At 45.0% G+C, this 13,869-nt stretch overlaps 1 protein-coding gene and 1 pseudogene across 3 annotated transcripts in view; one reads left to right on the forward strand and one right to left on the reverse strand.

The window, feature by feature from the left end:
• LOC147300700 (dual specificity protein phosphatase CDC14AB-like) overlaps positions 1–10,916 on the forward strand; it is a 21,599-nt gene extending 10,683 nt beyond the window's left edge. Inside the window, exons 6-13 of one of the 3 annotated variants that reach the window (XM_086284927.1) lie at positions 2,475–2,537; positions 2,937–3,009; positions 3,630–3,860; positions 3,948–4,086; positions 5,078–5,297; positions 5,412–5,503; positions 6,605–6,736; positions 10,694–10,914. In XM_086284927.1, coding sequence (XP_086141053.1) covers positions 2,475–2,537; positions 2,937–3,009; positions 3,630–3,860; positions 3,948–4,086; positions 5,078–5,297; positions 5,412–5,503; positions 6,605–6,736; positions 10,694–10,799 — 1,056 coding nt within the window. In that variant the 3' untranslated portion in view covers positions 10,800–10,914. Of the gene's footprint in view, positions 1–2,474; positions 2,538–2,936; positions 3,010–3,629; positions 3,861–3,947; positions 4,087–5,077; positions 5,298–5,411; positions 5,504–6,604; positions 6,737–6,818; positions 8,505–10,693 lie in introns of those variants that run through there. The other 2 variants (XM_086284925.1, XM_086284926.1) reach the window with 2 other exon arrangements.
• A 535-nt stretch (positions 10,917–11,451) lies between these two features.
• Positions 11,452–12,939, reverse strand: LOC147300701 (uncharacterized; annotated as a pseudogene).
• Between the last annotated feature and the right edge of the window lie 930 nt (positions 12,940–13,869).

The following is a 13,869-nucleotide window of genomic DNA, read 5'->3' on the forward strand; positions in this document are numbered from 1 at the left end:
CACTTAGTAACTTCATTTGTGTCACACCTCATTTTAACGCAAAAATCCCAGTTTGAGCCACATTTGAAATTGTTCTCTTATTCTGTAACAACAGTAATTGAATTCAGTTTTATTCATAGCACTAATTCTAAGCTACAGTTACTTCAAGGTACTTTAACTTATAAGGTAAAGAGCCTGCAGCACTGCACTAGAAGTACACACTTGGCAACAGTGGGAAGGAAAAACTCCCTTCCAACAGGACGAAACCTCCAACAGAACCAGGTTTAAGGAGGCAGCAGTTCACTGTGACAGGTGAGGGGTAAGAGCAGAGACAAAGGAGTTTAATAATTACTAATGATTAAATACTTCAGTGATGTACAAACACACAGGAATTGAAAACAAACGACTAAAGAAGAAATAGTCAGTGCATCAGCGTGTCTTTTAGACCCCATTCCTACAAAACTGCTCAAAGAAGTCCTGACATTAATTAATGCTTCGATCTTAAATATGATCAACCTATCTCTAATAATCGGTGTTACGTCCCCACTTAAAAGCTAGGCGATGAGGGTGGGGGACAGTAACAGTTAGATCCAGGTGGAATGAAAAGAACGCCAGGCAGAGGTATTTAATATAAAATAGATCTTTATTGTAGGCAAACACCTCAATAATCATATAAATGGCAACAACAAAAGGAGACAGCACCGCTGCTTTAATGAGAAATCAGGGAGATCAACCCAAAGTGGTAATGACCACTTCAACAAAGGAAGCAACAATAAGGCTTCAACAGAAAGAGACAGCAACACTGCTAGCAAACAATATCCAGGCAGGCCACACAAACTAGTGAAGGCTGCCGTCACTCATGGGCAATCACTGCTCAGTTAAGCACTACTCACAAAGAGCCACACGCAGCAGGCTGTTCCACACCTAAGCCAGTAACACACTCTGACCCGCACAGAGGAAATCCACCAGAAACCTCTCCCTCCTCCTCCACACTGCTCTTCTCCAGCTTATATCACCCCTGAGGGTAATTGGTTGTAACGAGAGCAGATGAGCAGCAGGTGTGACCTAAAGGAGAAGGCAGGGGCAGAGAGAGACAAGGGGAGGGGCCAGAACGAAGGAGGAGGAGAGGGAGAAGACAACACCACGCCCACACACTCCCACAGCCTCCCAGGATGTAACAATCGGCTATGTACCACAGGCCTTCAAGCTGGCTGTAGTTAAACCTTTACTCAAAAAGCATCTCTAGACCCAGCAGTCTTAGCTAATTATAGGCCAATCTCCAACCTTCCTTTATATCAAACATCCTTGAAAGAGTAGTTGTCAAACAGCTAACAGATCATCTGCAGAGGTTTATTTGAAGAGTTTCAGTCAGGTTTCAGAGCTCAGCACAGAAACAGCTTTAGTGAAGGTTACAAATGATCTTCTTATGGCCTCTGACAGTGGACTCATCTCTGTGCTTGTCCTGCTAGACCTCAGTGCAGCGTTCGATACTGTCGACCATAATATCCTATTAGAGCGATTAGAACATGCTGTAGGTATTACAGGTACTGCACTGCAGTGGTTTGTATCATATCTATCTAATAGACTCCAGTTTGTGCATGTAAATGGAGAGTCCTCTTCACACACTGAGGTTAATTATGGAGTTCCACAAGGTTCAGTGCTAGGACCAATTCTGTTTACATTATACATGCTTCCCTTAGGCAGCATCATCAGAAGACATAGCATACATTTTCACTGCTATGCAGATGACACCCAGCTCTATCTGTCCATGAAGCCAGATAACACACACCAATGAGTTAAACTGCAGGAATGTCTTAAAGACATAAAGACCTGGATGGCCGCTAACTTTCTGCTTCTTAATTCCGATCAAACTGAGGTTATTGTACTCGGCCCTGAAAAGCTTAGAAATATGGTATCTAAGCAGATTCTTACTCTGGATGGCATTACCTTGGCCTCCAGTAACGCTGTGAGGAACCTTGGAGTCATGTTTGACCAGGACATGTCCTTCAATGCACATATTAAACAAATATGTAAGACTGCTTTCTTCCATTTGCGCAATATCTCTAAAGTTAGAAATATCCTGTCTCAGAGTGACGCTGAAAAACTAGTTCATGCATTTATTACTTCCAGGCTGGACGACTGTAATTCATTATTATCAGGAAGTCCTAAAAACTCCCTGAAAAGCCTTCAGCAGTCAGTCAGATTGCCGCCCCTCCCTGAGCCTGGTTCTGGTGAACATGTGTTTCTGTTAAAAACGAGTGTTTCCTCCCCACTGTCACCAGTGTGCCTGCTCGTGGTCTGATTGTGTTTCCTCTGTAGGGTCTTTACGTACAATATTAACTGCCTGAGGTGACCGTTGTTGTGATTTGGTGCTAAGAAAAACTGAACTGAATCTGTGAAACCACTGCAGATCACTATAACACTAAACATTTCAGCCCTTTGGGGGGAGTTGTGCTTTTGTTGTGAAAATCTGTTCCTGCTCTTTTCCTCTGCAGGCATTACAACATGGTTTCCTGGATTTTGAAAGGTTCAGTGCAGAAGAATATGAACATTATGAGGTAACAGACTGCAGAGACTGTGCTACAGGTCGATATCAATGCAAACAGGACCAGGATACAGGAAGAAATAACTAACGTACGCTTGTTATTCATCCAGTTTATTTGCAGTGCTGTTAGTAACACAGTCAGGGCCAACCAAGAGCTCGTACGATGTCCAGGCCTGCCTTGGTGCACGCTGTACTTCCTCAGTTTCTCAGTTAGATTGATCCATAGCTCACCCGTCCAAGTGATAGACAGTCAGTGAAGTAAAGGTCAACAAAACTGATTTCCAATGAAAGGTAAAAGCCCGTACGTGTTCATTACTGCAGTGGTGGTATAATTAAGGTGTTCTGGATCCATGTTTTAACTGATATGTGGCTAACCTCTATCACAGTCTTTCCTTTCTTTTTGTGCTTTTAGCGAGTTGAAAATGGAGATATGAACTGGATCGTTCCGGGCAAAGTTCTGGCGTTCAGTAGCCCTCATTCTCGTGGTGAGTCAGAATCTCTAAGCTAAAAGCTAAAAGCATGCCTCCAAACCAACACCAGTGCTCACGTTGCTGGGCTGACAGAAGGCCTGTGCAGCCCCTCAGTGCCTGCACGTCCTGAAGCAGCTGAGAAGAGCTAACCTTACCCTGCTGTCTTCTGACGGCGTGCATTGTTTCCTGCTTAGTGCTGTCGTGTTGTTACGGCTGGATTAGACGAGCCTGAACCCTGCAGTGGCTCGGGGTTTCCCATGATGCACTCATGCTTCTCCATCCCTCAGCTCTTTTTACTTTCTGTGTATTTACACCACTTTGCACGTAGTTATTATTCCCCTCTGGCTCTCGTCCATCTCTTGTCCTGTTGTCCTCCCCCCACCCCGACCACATGAGCCAGATTGCGCCCCCTCCCTCAGCCTGGTTCTTGTTAAAAGGGAGTTTTTCTTTCCCGCTGTCAGCAGGTGCTTGGGGCCGTCCGATCGTTGGGTTTTCTCTGTATTTAACGTCTTTACCTTACAACATAAATCAGCTGACACTACGTCATTGAATCTTATTTTACGTTCGCATTAAAAACAGACGCTCGCTGATTGAAACGTATGACGTAACTCAGCTGTTGTTGACTCTGTCTCCAGGTTATCCCCTCCACACACCCGAGGCATACTTCTCATACTTTTGCCAAAATGACATAACGACCGTGGTTCGTCTGAACAGGACGTTGTATGATGGCAGGCGGTTTGAGGATGCAGGATTTGAGCACCACGACCTCTTCTTCCTTGATGGGACCACGCCCTCTGACCTCATCGTCAGACGCTTTCTGCATGTGTGTGAAAGTACAGACGGGGCAGTGGCGGTGCACTGTAAAGGTAGGACTGCAAGTCTTTATGTTTAATTGATGTCATTTATTTCTTTTATCTTAACTTTGTCTCTTTAAACACTCCATCCATTTACAGCTGGATTAGGCTGCACGGGCACTCTGATTGGCTGCTACCTGATGAAGCACTTCCGGTTTACTGCAGCCGAGGCGATTGCTTGGATCAGAGTCTGCAGACCTGGATCTATCATCGGTCCACAGCAAAACTTCTTAGAAGAGTGAGTTTGTGCCTCAGCTGTGACCGCTCAAACCAAACGGCCCACTTTCCGTGACTCCAAAGGTCTCGGTCGGAGACAATCATTAAGCTGTAGTCCGTTCATGAAAGTACAGGAGTAATGCTGTGCACACAGACACGTCTGCAACACTTCATTAGGATAATGTCACAAAACACAAGCAGACGGCAGCTTCACCTCCAAGGTGCACGGAGAAGACAAAGATCTGACGAGGTGAAGACTCCAGTCACAGAGTATCAGGGAACCATAACGTGTTAGTGGCCTTCATCAGGGTCATTGCGTTTGTGAAGGTGTGATTGGTCCACTTGGATCTTTTTCTGTTTCCAGTCTTTTTTATTTAAACACAAGCTGTTTGACATTTTGCAATGACCCAAAAGGCGTTGGCCACTGAGTACAGCTGTTCTCTAATACTTCGAGTGTCGCTGGAGTCTTCACACAAAGCACAAGTAGATCAGGAAGGGTTTGAGGGGTCACCTTGGCCTTCAACGTCGGCAGATCTCAGTCTCATTGAGCATCTGTGAGATGTGCTGGACAAACAAGGCCCGTCTGTCCTTAGGCTGTGGCATCTATTGCTGTTAGCACACAGGATGTTTCTCCATGCTGAGGTCATGGTTGGAGCATGCTGGAAATGTTAGAAGAGAAGCAAAAGGTGGAGGTCAGGGTGGGGCATTCCCCAGGGTGCCCATGTGCAGCTGGTGGTGACTGCAGCAGTGGGAAACTGGTGGATGATGAATCGAATCGAATTTAAAAAAGCCTGAAACTGTGATACTGCTGCAGACTGCAGTCACAGTGTGCAGCTGGTTTCTCTCCTCAGCTCTGGACGCACACTTCCTCCTTACGCCACAGTAGCGCTCTGTTGCTAATGGCTACTAGCTTTGTGTGTCTACTTACACGCTAAACCAGGATGTTGAATGTTGTACCTGCTAAAGGTGATATCACAGTCAGTTTGTGGCGTGTGTTTGATGTTTGTGTGCAGGAAGCAGCACAGTTTGTGGGTTCAGGGTGACGTGCATCGGTCTAAACAGAAGCTGGTCCAACAGAGACTGAGTCGGCAGCAGCAGCTGCAGCAGCAGCAGCAGCTGCACCGCTCTGACTCTGTGCAGGGAGGCAAACAGGAGGCAGTGTCCTCGCTGCTTTCCAGCATGGATGACCTGTCAATCAACACCGTGCTCTGCAAGTCATATAGCTTGGATGAGGTCAGCGGTGTGACTTCATAGCACCTTTTCTTAATGGTTACTGCAGAATTCAAACAGGCTACTGAGTTCCGATCACAATGTTGTGTTTTCATGCTGCTAATTGTGTCTGTGCAGAATAACTGCAAAGAAGTCAGTCTGACACAGGGAGACGAACTGAGAGCACTGAAGGGAAAACGCCCACCGAGATCAGCGTCATCCTGCTCAAGGTACCAACATCTGTAATGTAATTAATGATAGATGGTTATTGTGGTCAGTGCAAGAGACACGTAGAGAATTAGCTCAAACGCTGGAAACAAAGTTTCTATTAACAAGGAGAGATAATAGACACCAATATGTTTTTGTGGATGTCAGAAAGTACGTAAGTGACTGTTGTCGAATGCTACAAAGAACGCACGCTTTGTTTGCACGCTGTCTAACAGGCAGACCGGACTGCATGAAATCCTGCTGTGTTCTCATCTGTGCAGCGTGAATGTTGTGTGTAACCTGCTCGAGCTCATGTGTCCTTCTTTGTTCTTCGGTTAAACTGAAACCTAAATGCAACAGGAGAAGTTGTTGTCTTTTGGCGACTTTAGTTATGAGTGAGATTAAGGTTCTGGAGGTTGTCAGAGTATTCCTTCTACTGCCTGACGGTGTCCTCAGCTGGAGCCAGCAGGCCTCCATCTTTACTGTACACCGTGTTGGTGGAGCACCACTTCCCCTCCTGACGCTTTGCCAGAATCGCTCCTCCTACGCCCAAGTTTTTGCTGCAGCCGCGGCCTGAGCTGCGTTTCGATTGGCCTGCCCGCTGCCTCTGCTCTCCATCCTTGGCTGCAGCCAGACACACAATCAGTAGATAATACCTCTGCTCACTACAGTTTTTGTTTGGGTCCCTGAATCCACGGCACAAATATAGCAGATATATAAGAAGCTGCCATAGTTCAAGAAACATCTTATAAAAAGTAAATAGTTACAAATCGGGGATATGAGAGCTGCGGCAAAAAGAAACCAAAGGACGACCACGAACCAAACTCACGACGTGCCTCCGGCTTCTCCTGTAAACTAACATCACCAAACTGCTAACCTGACACAACCAAGAGCTGGGCTTCCACGGAGGTTAAATCAGGTACCTCCCACACGTCGAAGCGTGTTTGTATCTCGTCTCTTGTACAGAGTGTGAGTGCAGATGTTGATTCCTGCAGTGAGCGTAGAAATCAGAAGGATTTTTGGAGAAGTTGTTCGTTGTGCTTGTTTCTGTGAAGGATCAAGTTTTATTTGCTCTTGGATCACACACACACACAAATATGAGGTGTTCTTGTTTTCTGTGTCAGGTTAAACCTGTCCAAGACTTCACACCGCTCCATCCTCCCTCCCCCGAAGCCCTCCAAAGTCCACCTCACCCCTTCTTCTACTAAGACGCTGAGACGAAGTTCCTCTACCACCACTGCTCCGCAGATCAGGAGGTTGGTGTCTGTGCTTTTGTCCTTACTAGAAGCACATTATAATAAAACCAATGTAAAATGTGATGTGCTGATGTCTCCACAGTCCCTTCAGCCTCACGTTGTTCAGCACCAGGCCAGCACTGATTCACTGACTTCACACTTGGGACGTTCTGGTCATGAATCAGCCCAGCTGATGATGGACTCGCTGGAGACTGCATCAGCTCTCTTGCACGTTTAACCCTAGAACACTATCGCTATAAATAGTAACACAATCGCTAATGCCGGGTGATTTTTACCCGATATAATATAACCAATAAAAAGTAATCAAATATATCAAAATATGACAACACATGACAAATTAGAGTGGTCTTCTTTTACTTTCAACTGTGCCATGTCTAACAAAATGAAAGAAAAACCCTCCTAAAACAAAAGAATGACTCTGGAAAGCTGGTCTTTGGTCCACCCATTCCTGGGACATTTGAGACTTCCCTGGTGAAGGCACAGGCTCCTCGACACGCAAACAGCTGCAGGAGAGAGAAATCATGTAAATGTATTTGCTCGGGTGTAAATCACCCAGCGATAGCGTTCTCGGGTTAATAGGCTGTAAATGCTTTTTTAGCCCCAATAACTACTTTTCGTTTCGACAGAGCCAACAGTTTGTCACCACTTTAACTGGTCACGTGGCCCATTCTGTGATAACAGGGCCAACACCATAAATCATCACGTCTCTTGGGTATAGCAGGCAGGTAACTGTGAAAAACTGCGGCTGCATATTGCAGATATAACATCTGCTGGATGCTGAATGCCCCGCTGTCACAATCATTTTGCTGGAAGCAAAGGACACGTGCAGGTGCAAACACCAAACAACGCTTACAGGGGAGGTCGTGGCCCGAGGACTGAGTCAGACCATCGCCAAGAGCAGTCTGGGTGCTTCTGATAAACGGCTGCTGCCATTTGTCCATCCGAAGTTCAGAACCACAGGATGTAGACGGCCTGAAGCAACGTCTTGGTTGCGGAAACACAGACCTTTAGAAGTCGTACCAAAATCCACGCCTTAAACTTTGGCAGATCACATGATGGACCTAGCTTATTTGGCACGTTGTTGTAATGTTGTCTCCTCGTTTTCAGTACTTTAGTAACCAGGTTGGGTCAGAGAACCATAGCAAACCACATCTTTTGTAAGAGATTGGTGCACATTGTTCAAGAATTAACAACTGGACGCAAAATTGTCTTGCAAGACCAAGAGTGACACACTGCTTCTGCTACAGATGTTATTTATATTCTCCCAGATTTCATCGATAAAGTATGACAAACTTATATTTGTTGGTCTGTTAATGTTCTAATGATGCAGAGCGAGGGACACAAAGCCACGACGTGCTTATAATGCACTGTGAAAGCCTCTGAGCACACATGCTGGCAATGAAAGAGGAAATCAGTAAAATGAAGACAGAGATTCTGATGTTTCACGTCAGACTGAACACGGCACGCACACTTTATTTCACAGGTCATTCACATTCATGCACTGGATTTGTCAACAGGACTTTATCATACATAAAGCAAACTCACTATGTTCAGCTTTGCACTATTTCTTTCTTGCAGTAAAATTCTTAACATGCAAATGATGTTCAGCTTTGAGCGTGTTGTTGCTGTCATGCTTTCCTGTATCTGACTGTGTGACAGCAGCTCAGATGTGCTGTCTGATTGGTAGTTTACTCCAAAGGAGGGAAACCAGCTAATGCTAGTGTGAAGTGCTAAAATCAACAATAAAGTCCAAGTAATGACGAGATAATGACTCATGCTTCTCTTTGTTATCATCACACTGTCATTGTGTCATAACCTTCAGTGAAAGTCACCTGACACTGCTGTGGGACGCTGTGGGACGCTGTGGGACGCTGTGGGACGCTGTGGGACGCCATGGGATGCTGTGGGACGCCGTGGGATGCTGTGGGACGCCGTGGGATGCTGTGGGACGCCGTGGGACGCCGTGGGATGCTGTGGGACGCCATGGGATGCTGTGGGACGCCGTGGGACGCTGTGGGATGCTGTGGGACGCTGTGGGATGCTGTGGGACGCTGTGGGACGCTGTGGGATACTGTGGGACGCTGTGGGATGCTGTGGGACGCCGTGGGATGCTGTGGGACGCCGTGGGACGCTGTGGGATGCTGTGGGACGCCATGGGATGCTGTGGGACGCCGTGGGACGCTGTGGGATGCTGTGGGACGCTGTGGGATGCTGTGGGACGCTGTGGGACGCTGTGGGATACTGTGGGACGCTGTGGGATGCTGTGGGATGCTGTGGGACGCTGTGGGATGCCGTGGGATGCTGTGGGACGCTGTGGGACGCTGTGGGACGCTGTGGGATGCTGTGGGATGCTGTGGGACGCTGTGGGATGCTGTGGGACGCTGTGGGATGCTGTGGGAAGCTGTGGGACGCTGTGGGATGCTGTGGGATGCTGTGGGACGCTGTGGGACGCTGTGGGATGCTGTGGGATGCTGTGGGACGCTGTGGGATACTGTGGGACGCTGTGGGATGCTGTGGGATGCTGTGGGACGCTGTGGGATGCTGTGGGACGCTGTGGGACGCTGTGGGACGCTGTGGGATGCTGTGGGACGCTGTGGGATGCTGTGGGACGCTGTGGGACGCTGTGGGACGCTGTGGGATGCTGTGGGATGCTGTGGGATGCTGTGGGATGCTGTGGGACGCTGTGGGACGCTGTGGGATGCTGTGGGATGCTGTGGGACGCTGTGGGACGCTGTGGGATGCTGTGGGACGCTGTGGGATGCTGTGGGATGCTGAGACTGTGGATTCCATGTCCTTGGTATCATTTGGGGAATTTAATGACCAAAACATCAGAAATAACTGAGGCGACTCTATAAGGGAATCCCCTCTGTTGACACTGTACTGAGTCAAAAGTATAAGGAACTGAGCTACATGGATTACCTGCACATACACTGACCTACGTATATGAAACAGTACTGTACCATATATGTATAACAGGGCCTCTTAAACTAAAATCCTGGCTGTATCCTTACTGTAGTTAAGTTAAATACGTCCTCTATAGTCTCCAAATCATTGTCTGGTTGGGACACTTATATTTGTTGGTCTGTTAATGTTCTAATGATGCAGAGCAGGGGACACACATATATATATATATATATACACACATATATATATTTATATATATATATGTATATATATGAGTATATATGAGTATGCATTTGAAGTACACTTCAAATTGGGACAGCCGTCGTCGCGTGGCGGTGACGTAATCGCACTTAAAATGTGTACTTCAAGCGTGCAGACCCTGAATTGGGACACAGCCTCAGTGTTTCAGTCATAAAAACACTTCCTGTCTCCGCGGGGGCCCATCACGTATAGGTGTAACGGAGAAACAGCCAATCAAATCGCAGCTTTTCAGGCATTGGAAAAAAAAAGATTGTTTTTTACACTGAACTGTCTGAGCGCGGGTTCGAGTCCTGGTTGGGACAAAGGTTGTGTTACATTATCAAAAGTTAAACACCATTTTCAATCTACTTATTGTGGATAACATTTATTTTTTAATTTTTAGTTCATTATCATTTTATTTATATTATATAGTGTTATGGCCTGTGGAGCAATTTTTCTGCACCTATACTGTCACAAAGTACATAACTCAGACTAAACTGTATCATCACAGTCTTGAGATGATACATAGCAGACATATAGTCTACAATTATGGAGACATCCAACTTTTAATACAAAGACTAAAGCTAAAACTATAATACAGATACATTCTGATGACATAGAACATGAAGCTTATACATAATTTCAATAAGGCATGTCTGTGATAAATCATCTGTCTGCTTCCTGGTGGCTGTTAGTTTATGTCTATTCATTTTCCAGCACAAACTCAGTACTGACATCGTTGCTTTATTCCAGTCATGCTCTTGCCAGCCTCCACTCTGCATGCTTTAAATCGGTTGCTCTTCTGCATTTCAGATCTGCAGCCATGCAGCCCGCCTCCTCTCCTTTCTCCTCCTCACCGTGGTCACTCAGAGCCCTGTCCCAGCCTCCATCTTCATCTTCATTACTATCAGCATGTTGACTCTGGGGTGGTGGTTGTGCAACATCCTGTCACTGCTGGGATTCTTTCTGCTATGATGGCTCATAACTGCCAAACAGTTACATTTATTTCTGTATCTCAATAAATCATGTTGAGTTTTTCCACGTGATCTCTCCTTATTGAATTACTTTTGTAGATAAGCTTCAAGCTAGCAAGCAACAATACCTACATCAAATATATTATCACCAGAAGTGAGAAAGTGTCTGCAGCTCCAGCTGTGCTGCATGTATTAAAGATAACGTCAGACATTGTGTGGGGGTCATGTCTGACACAGGCTGTACAGTCACACAGATAAAAGACAGCAGTCATGTTTCTAATAATATAAATGAAAACAGAAAGATTATGAAGATAAAAGCTGTGAGACTGCTCTAGGATGACTTGTTATCATTACATGAAGTGATTTAGAAATAATATGTAAGCTTTCAGGGCAGCGCTCACAACTTATTTAAACTGATTACCTGATGGGGAGCACACACAGATATAGAAACATATAGGTGAACTCTAAGAAGAAAACTGTGTTGATATTTTTGCAGAAAACTATTTATTTACACTTTTATATTTACAATCAGTTTATATTTATAGAAACAAAACATTCACAACTAGAACAAAACTGTCTTATATACAAAATCAACTGTTTCTCCCTTATTTACTGTTTTCTTCCACCATACAGCCAGCATACAACCATGCTATTAGAGGAACATCACTGGAACGTGGCCAGAACACACAAAAACAAGAACAAGACAATATATAAAAGTTCAAGTTCAGGCTCAGCTTTGCAGAGAAAACAATTGTACTCCAGTTCTGAAACCTTTCATTTGAAAACCTGTTTGCTCCTGAAGATCCTCTGGGTGTGGACCCTGCTGCTGCTGCCACAGTGACTAGTTATGCAGAGACAGAGGCATATGAGACAGAAACAGACTTAGCCATTATCACGTCTGACATGTAGTAATAACGCAGTACTTACAGCTCTGCATGTGTACTTTTACAGGTGAGATGCTCGGCATTGTGTCCTCCAGGTTTTCATCCTCATCCATCCCTGTGATGGAGGCAACAATTAGACAAATATGTACTGAATTTATATTTCATGTCAACAATGTTATTAAAATATTATTAAAACAACTTACCAAGAGGTTGTTTAGTTGGGGCGTTTGTAGTAGCAGGCGCAGACTGCTACTTCTTCCGCAGGCACTGCTGCAGCTCATGCAGCCGTGTTCCTTGACTGCAGCTCTTCCTCATGATAAGGTCTGCATAGCCGTCACCTCTGCCGTCCCAAATCTCCTTCCAGGTGCTCTTGGCTCGTGAGCCAAAGCCAACCAGCTGATCATCCTCAGAGGCTTCTGCAGCAACACTTACTCTGCTGGTCTCGTAGCTCAGAAGAGTTTTTATCTCTGCAAAGCTGAGGGCTTACTGTACAAATGAATGCAAGCTCTCCTTGCCATGCCCTTCTTCCACAGAGGTCCCTGCAGCCTCTTGCTTCTGGAGATCTTTGATCAGGTACATGGTGTCCCCGACATCATTCTCCAGAAGCCACCGGAAAGATTTCCCTTTATATTTTCCAAACTGCAGGATGTACTCTCCCTGCACTTCCTTCATGTCAGAGGCAACCCCTCCTCTCTGATAGATGACAGTCAGAGCATCGTCCTCCCTCACAGGTGCAGACTTGTCCTGAAGCTTGGGGTCATTTTTAATCCTTCGAGCTTCTTTTGACGAGTCCTGGAGAAGGTATCCAAGTGGCCCCTTGTGGAACGCCACAGAGATTTTCCCTGGATATGGCGCAACTTTCTTCTGCATCTTGACATGCAGTGAAAAAATAAACAATTATATTAAACAAAATTGATTCCAAACACAAACAAAGACATTCCAGGTTATAATCTTGCTGCTGGGTTTAGACAGCAGGATGCAGGAGAACAATAACGAGACACAATTTGAAAGAACATTGACAACATTTGTGATAAAAGTGTTTTTTACTCCAGGTATAACAAACTGTTCTGTCTGTAAATAAAAACCTTTCATGGTTGAATGATTATTGGCATATCTGCAAAATTTGTGGTAACTGCTTAGTAGTCATGGCACATAAGAATTGCTGGTAGATTCCCGCGCGGGAGCCTGGGATTGTTTAGCTAAACGGCCTAAACCGTTTCTCTATGGTAGTGCTAAACTACGGTGGCCCCTAGAGACAAAGCACGTACAAACTCAAAAACACATGCAAACTCAAAAACACAACGGAAGTGCTCCAGGACGCTAGGGGCAGTGTTGAGCTCTATTTGCAAAATAAACGGCAAGTTTGTCTGTATGGGACGGTCTAGTCTCCGTCGCGCTTCCCAGGTTGCCTAGCAACCATGATACTAACCGCTGGAAACGTGTCATACAACTTGGTTTGACAGAAATGAAGGAGAACATATTTTGTTCATTTGTTTGTTTGTTTCTACAAGAGCTTTGTGTGATTTGATAAGTATCTGAGGCTGAGACCACAGGACAGTAAAACATGATTTTTGGGCTTCATTTCTGTACTGAACAGTTATTTAAGATTAGTTAGTAAATAAGAATTAGCTGATGTTGTTCATGAGACTAAAGTCATCTCACTTTGGTAATGTAAATATAATATGGCCAATATTATAGTTATTATATTAGTCATTATTAGCTATTACAGCAGTGAACATGAACTCTGTGTCAAATACTGAGCTTCAGTACAGATTCAAGTTGCAGTTATTTACATGTCTTATCACCTTAAATCTTCACTCAAAGACAAGTATCTTTGACAGTGCACATATAGGTGTATCATATATAAGAGACAAATGTTGTTCCTTCAGTATGTTGGCATTACTAAATTTGGCTCAATGCTTACATATATTTATAAAAAGAAAATGTAGGAGCTGTGATAACTGTGTCTGATAGAATGAAGAGTAGACTGATATATGAAATATTCCTTTATTGGGTGAGAAAATCAGACCATGTCATAACTGCTGTAAGTCACACAGAATAGACATCAGAGCCTTAAACAGGCTGACGTCTGCTAAATGGGTCAAACTGGGCAGAAAGTCTACAAACACAT

This window comes from Aulonocara sp. 'chitande type north' Nkhata Bay, unplaced genomic scaffold (genome assembly GCF_057382095.1).
Source record: "Aulonocara sp. 'chitande type north' Nkhata Bay isolate Kocher_YH1m ecotype deep benthic unplaced genomic scaffold, A_spYH_male_GT1.1 unmapped_scaffold_19, whole genome shotgun sequence".
Classification (NCBI taxonomy): Eukaryota; Metazoa; Chordata; class Actinopteri; order Cichliformes; family Cichlidae; genus Aulonocara; species Aulonocara sp. 'chitande type north' Nkhata Bay.